The 7,170-nt window shown below is 31.3% G+C and overlaps 1 protein-coding gene across 1 annotated transcript in view; it reads right to left on the reverse strand.

Moving 5' to 3' along the window:
- The window catches only part of LOC106677515 (SH3 domain-containing protein Dlish), a 145,233-nt gene that overhangs the window by 5,093 nt on the left and 132,970 nt on the right, over positions 1–7,170 (reverse strand). Inside the window, exons 2-3 of the mRNA XM_067045660.1 lie at positions 4,796–4,915; positions 3,046–3,211 (exon numbers count right to left, since the gene is read on the reverse strand). Coding sequence (XP_066901761.1) covers positions 3,046–3,211; positions 4,796–4,899 — 270 coding nt within the window. The 5' untranslated portion in view covers positions 4,900–4,915. The remainder of the gene's footprint in view (positions 1–3,045; positions 3,212–4,795; positions 4,916–7,170) is intronic.

Here is a 7,170-nt window from a genome sequence, read left to right on the forward strand (position 1 = left end):
ACTAGGATTTGAGCATGAATAGAGTCATTATAGGTGAAATTGGCAGAGGACTGGGCCTCTATATCTTAAAATGTCACAATTTTTGTTTCATGTGGTATTTATGCCAAATAAATAAATGATATATATTTCTTACGTGAGTAGTTGTTTTCATATCAATTTTTTTAAATTTTGGAAGTAGCCAAATGGATCAAAAAATAATGGTATATTTACAACAGAATGTGCTTAAGGAGAGCTTTATTTCTCATTTTAATGTTTACTGTATGTACTTTCATTCGATATTTAACAAGACTATCTTAAAACAAATTGTTTGTAATTTTGAATTTTGAAAATCACGATGTTACATTTTTTTTTTTAAAGTATGTTATTTCGTTTTATAGTCGTGAAGTACCATCATATCTCCATATTGAATCTAGATGACTTTTTTTCCCGAATTTCATCAAGTATCCTTCATGATCTCAAGGATTCTTCCGATATGAAAGCGTTTTAAAATGTATGGGACACCTTGTATGTATAGTTATAATTTATTTATTTATTTTTTAGAGAACATAAAATAAAATTGTTCTTTTTTTTTTGGGGGGAGGGGGCTTTTGTTTGACTTTGGTTCATATAAATAGAAATCTGTACCACTACAACCAATTAACGGGCCAGGGATTCAGTGATTTGTAACGAAGTACTGGTTCTTGAACAACGGTGTGCAAGGAGGTGTTTTTTTTTCATGATCACGCTTGACCGCCAGGATTTTTCCCAATTAAGGGTACCATTGGTGGAGGCTGAGTGGCCCCCGGAGGGCTCCCCAAAGCCACAGGGCTGACTAACAGTGAAACCTCAAATAATCATCTACCACAGTCGGATTCGAAACCAGATCCTTGGAATTATTGCACAACGCCTTTACTCACTGAGCTATCCCGCTCCCCTGACTTTTTTTCCTTAATAAATTTTTGGTACTTGATACATTTATTCTCACTATCTTAGCTTAAAAAAAAATAAACTTTACGACATACATGCCTCAGCACAGTTTTTTTTTTACTGGATCTAATGCCGTACGGGAATTGCAGGTAGACATTTATCAATCTGACAGTTCCTTTAGAAAAAAAACACGATACTTCGAGTCAAGCTGGGATGGTTTTCTTGAAAAAGAGAAAAAAAAAAAACTAGGAAAGAAAACTAGAAATCTTAAAAAGAAATATCAGTGCTAGTTTTTCATCCCTGACGTTCGTACCGTTTTAGTCTTCCTATCATTTGCAGCATACTAGCAAGACAAGAAACGTAAATTATTTTCTTCCTATACGGAGACTTCCTTTTCCTTCGTCAATTACTGTACTCAAAAGAACCTTTATTAGAAAAATATACGAGAAGATCTCTTTCAGCAAGGAACATTTCATTTATATGTATTTTTTATATTTGTTTTTTTATCAAAGAACCATTTAATTGAATTTATTATTGATTTTAACTTTGAAATAAGGTACTACCTCACAAAAATAACAGTGGAAGCTCATTCAAATTCAAAACTCGCTTAAACAGAATACATTATTTTGTAGTCCTGACCTCTACTAAAAAGAATGCGTTGGGGGTGGAAAGATGAGAGGCTTGTTTACCTCATTTGAGCGATGGCAGTGAGTGGAAGGCGACAGTTATATCTAATTTAAATAATAATACTATAATATAATTAGGTTTTAAATTTACCACCATTGGGCTTGTTTTGTGAACTAGTATACGAAAGAATTATGTCACTTTTGTGCTCTAAAATGTTTAAGTAAGCAACTATTATTTTCTTAATATTTCGTTATCTTATAATGTTTATTCATTTTTTTTTTTTTCAGGTTAGTGAATTATTATACCATGAACAAAACACAATAAGGTAAGAAAATTTCAGATGTATGATTTGTAATTACTGTTACTTATTACTTGAGCCGGGTTTCGTGCAAATTGCACCTTTAGTTCCCTAGCTCCAAATCCCAGTAAATCCCTTTTTAGGCTAAATTTTGATTTTTGTAGTATAAAATTTATTGTTTGAACTAGATTTCTCTTATTGCACACATAAGGGTGTATGTAGGCCAATATTTTTTTATTAAATTTTTTTATTATTTTTTTCCTTATTTAATTTATAGATTAAAATTGAAAAACATCTTGAACAGATTCGATACTTAGGACTCCATCTTGACAAGAGACTTAGTTGGAATCCACACACAAGACTGAAACGACAAGAAACTGCTCGTAGATCTCGATTTCTACAAAACTTACTTGACAAACGCTCTAAACTTCCCATTCACTACAAAAAAGTATTAATCACTTACACAACAAAGCTTATATGGTCGCCTGGACGGGTTTGTGGATTTTTAGTCCATGTCAGAGGTTGTACTGATAGTGTAGTCAATGAATGCTGGAGTAGGAGGAAGTAGAGAGTCAAGTTTTCATTGACAACCACAGAAGTAAAAGTTGACTCCCCAGGCCGTATTTGAACCGGCGCCGGTTAACGATGTCCTCTAAAACCGATGAATGGGTTATAGGGGACATCAAAGGAGAGGGTGTGTAGGAGATGAACATACTACAGTCCCAACCCATTCATAACATGAAGAGAGGTAGTTCCTTCCTCTTTTTGATTTTTCACTTATATCTTGAAAACTACGCGTTTTAAAGAAACAAATACTTGAATATACCTATGAAGAAAATAAAAGACAATTCCTGTTTAGTCAATTTTTTTTTGTCAAACAAAAGGCTGAGGAGTTACTAAGACAAGTTATAACAAATAAATTTCATATATATTATAGAAAACTATAACATATATGAAAAAAAAAACTAAACAATATAAACATTCTTGAAGGAAGTGTTTTCAGCTTTAATTTTTGATTGAACATTTGTTTTTGAATTTTCAAGATATAAGTGAAAAACCGAAAAAGGTACCTTTGCACCCTAACCTTAATTTTGAGCGTAGTAATTAAGTAATCTGACAGTCTATAGACAAAACGAAACTGTAATTTTGTATGCTTAGAACGAACAGTTGAAGCTTAAATTAACGAATATAAACTCGAGAGTATTCCAAATCACCTTGGTGAGGAAGGCATCGAGGTCTGTTATCTGGTAGCCGAACCTCTGGTGCTTGGGTGTCCTGCTCCTCCTGTGTCCCTTCCTGCACCTCCTGGTCTCTCCAGCCCAGTTCTCATCCCGGACTCCACGTGGAACACTAGGCTCACACTTGACCGGGCTGTCCACTCTAAACAAACCATTGCTTATGTTAAAGTAAAGCAAGCTTATTACTTTAAATATAGCAAGTCCAAGCAACAATTAAAATACGGTCCAGACCTCTTAAACCTAAAAAAAAATTACTTCTTAACCTTTGTTTATTTAAGGTTTGATGTCGATATGTACTCCAACTAGGGTAGAAAATACAGATAATTCTACAGGTTATAACCTTTTTATAGTCACAGCGAGATCGCTGTTATTAGGCTAAGTTAACTTTAATATTTTACAACGTGTATATTTTTGCAGCAAATTTAATAAAAACGATAAAACATGGATAAGTCTTGCCTAATTTTTTCGTAAAATAGTACCATTTTTTATATTCCTTAATTACAAGATTAGCCAACGATAATAAAAACAAAAAAAGAACACTCCTGACGATTACTAATGAATAATTATTAAAAAAAAAATAAAATAATACATCTATGAAATAATAATAGTCAACATGTAATTGAAGTATGAAAGAAACAAAAATTAATAAACACAAAAATATTTATAAAATTAATAAAATAAATACAGAGTTGATAAAATAATATCTTGTTTGGGCTTCAGATATAGCTCAGGGGGTGCACTGCTCGAGCAGTGCATGTCGATGGCGGATTTTTTTTCCTGATGATTTATTCAACTTCAAATAAATAATTTTTATTTCATTTTAGAACTATAAACTAATTGTATTTCTCTTTTATAAAGCTAGGGGATCGAGTAAGTTGTGGGCACAATTGTAATAATCACAAATGTATTGAAGGTCCGTTACTCATGTTATCAGTGAAACCTAACAGATCCAAAGCTAATTCTACTTTTCTGTTGGTACACGTTTTAAGTTTGGTTTCTAGAATTATTGATTCCAGATTTAAATTGACCATAAATGTTAGAAAGCATTTTGGCTCTTTTTTTTTTTTAAGGGGGGCAGGTAACTGTACATTATAAAAATATATTATTTTTTTTTTAAGGGGGGCAGGTAACTGTACATTATAAAAATATATTATTTATTTTGTTGCAATTTGACTGTTTAAATTGTTTACTTCTATTCCGTGTAACTACATCAGAGAGTATCATATCATATTTTTATTAAAACATATTTGAGCTTTCGGTCTTTAGCAACCTATCCATCTCTTATCAACAATTTTAGAATAAATTATTATAATACATTGCTAAAATGTTTAATTAAAATTTTATATATTTGTCACCCAAATTATTAATCCAAAATCATACCTTTAATTTTTTTCTCTAGTTTTAAAGACGTAATTTGTTTGAATACTTTAATCTATTGTCTGTAGCTACATTTTGTTTTTTAAATTAAGATTATTTATACAATCCAGTTCATTATATTTTTTTTTTATAGTCAAATTTTCTATATGACATAGCTTACTTGAAAGCAAAAACAGAAAGATAAATTAGGACAAATAATTGGAGATTTAAGCTCAAATCACATTGTACATTTAATTTAATATTTTACAAAAGCATACTTTCAGTTATTTCTGAGGATTGTAATGAATTTTATGTCCATTAAGGGTATAATAAAGATAATAGCTGTATTAATATTTAATAATGGCCTCACCTTTGCTTGGCTTGATCAGTTTTTAAGACCCAAGTTAGTGAGACCTTGGGCTTGGAGAGAGAGGATGGTCGAATACCCATCAGCCACTTCAACCCATTCCTCATTTAGGGATATCCAACTCTGAAACAGAAGGAAAATATATTTAAATTTAATATTATTAACCATGCCCTAAACAAATCGTAACAATCAGACGCTAATTATCACATAAGCGAAAAAATAAATCAGATGCGGTGCGCGCATTTCACACATTGCTTCGTCTAGAAATAAATTTCATATATATGTAATAAAAAGTAAAAACTAGCTATTTTCATAACAGCCATGGAAACTCGTAGGTACTTATTTATACCCTTTCTTTTAAATTCTACAACTTTATGCGCTTGATTTTAAATTTGATAAAATCTTTGGGTTTCTAACGACATATTGCATTTATTTACTATTACTCTTATTTTTGGAAATATTTTTTTGTTAACTTTTAACTTATTTCTGTCTTATCATTTGTATGTTCCTTTGCCTTTCTCGTTCCTTTATGTGTGCGTCCAAAAATTTTTCGATACTTGATTATTTTTTTTCAAAACTTTTATTGAACCTTCACTTTTTGTGAAATATTGATTGAAGATTAAAACAGAGATAAAGAAAAATACAGCAACGATGTAATTGATACATAGTTTTAATGGATTGGTTATGACCTACTGTTTTATAAATTTTAGGAATAATACAGTGAAAAAAAATTTCACCGTCTATCCTCCACACTTTTATATATACAAATTTTTCAAAGGTCATCATTAATCATCACATTGAGGATAAGAACTAAAAAAGACAGTGGTTCGTAATCCATACATCTTTCCTTCTAAGACGTTTCACACAAATTTGGTCGGGACACAAAATTCCCGAAACGTCCTAGGAGAAACAATTTTTATAGAATAAGAACTTGCATCGTTATTTTTTAACCTTAAGGGAATATTTGAGATGACAAAAAAAAAAAACTGAAATAAAAATTTATTAATATTTTGCCCAATAATAGTGGATTGATAATTATACTGCGTCCTGTTACAATCCAATATATTTGGACTGAACCGTTAGTACATATTAAGCATTTCTTAATCTAATCTGAGAAAATATTTTTCTTTTGTTAATTATTAAATACTTTCAATGTTAATATTTATCCATTATTCATTCTAAAAAATAATGGGAGATGGTTAATTAATCCAAATAGATAGAATTTAAGGTTCTTTCTAGAAAAAGATTTCGAAAATTCGGTATTTAACCTCTGTTAGATTACCTCTATGAAGATAAGATCTAGCTGATATAAAATACCATTTAATTGTATTTTGGTATAAGAAAAGGGAGCGCGGTAGCCAGGGGGTAAAGCTCGTGGCTACTAACTCTAAGGATCCAAGTTCGAATCCGGCTGGGGAGAAAATTGTTTTCTGTTACACTGTAGCCGTGAGCCGTGAGTTCTGTGGGTTCTTGGAGCCCTCCTGGGGTCCACCTACCCTCTTAAATTGGGTAAAAATCTGGCAGTCGAGCTTGATTCTGACTAATTCACCTCCTTGCACAACCGTTGGTCAAGTAACAGTACTTCTTTACAATGTACTGAACCCCTGACGCTTCATGGGCTGTAGCGGTACAAATTTAATTTAATTTGGTATAAGAAAATGACAAAAAAGTGTAAAAACAATAAATATAATGGCACTTATATTATTATGTGCATAATATGATTTCACGTAATATTGCTGTAACATCCCTAGTATAATTTACTTCCTACCTCAAATGCCTAATTTCAGTTTCGAACAATTTTTCATAAACACAGTTTTCGTTAAAGGTTCGAAACAAATGTTTTTCGATCGCAATAATCCCGCTTATTATACATTTCGTAAATAAGTAAGCGAGAGCCGTTTATAACAGAGTGAGTTGAGGCGTAAAAAAAAAGTTAGTAAACTCCAAACTGCAGCGATGACGGTCGATTCGACTTTGATTGACTGGCGGTCCCATAAAAATTCAAAAAACATTACTCCCCACTATGGTTAGGACAGGGTGGTACCCTAAAGATAACCCCTAGTATATCAGAAATGGCCAGAAAGGGGTATATTAAAAAAAAAAAAAAAAAAAAAAGGATATAAGAGAAAGCTGAATTAAGAAAAATATTGGTAATAATAAAACTACTAAATAATTACGTTTATTATTACCAATTTTTTTCAACTACAATGGATTAAAATTGTACATTTTTTACATAGAGAACTAAAGAAGAAATTAGAATGGCATTAACATATCTTTCTCTAATTTAGAAGATAACATACGAAGTTGTTATCACAGTTAGTCATAACAGTTGAGTAGACATTATTTTAAAATAATATGAATTGCTTATCAAGCTGTTC

Source organism: Halyomorpha halys, unplaced genomic scaffold (assembly GCF_000696795.3).
Source record: "Halyomorpha halys isolate HHAL.00 unplaced genomic scaffold, Hhal_1.1 Scaffold101.1, whole genome shotgun sequence".
NCBI classification, from domain to species: Eukaryota; Metazoa; Arthropoda; class Insecta; order Hemiptera; family Pentatomidae; genus Halyomorpha; species Halyomorpha halys.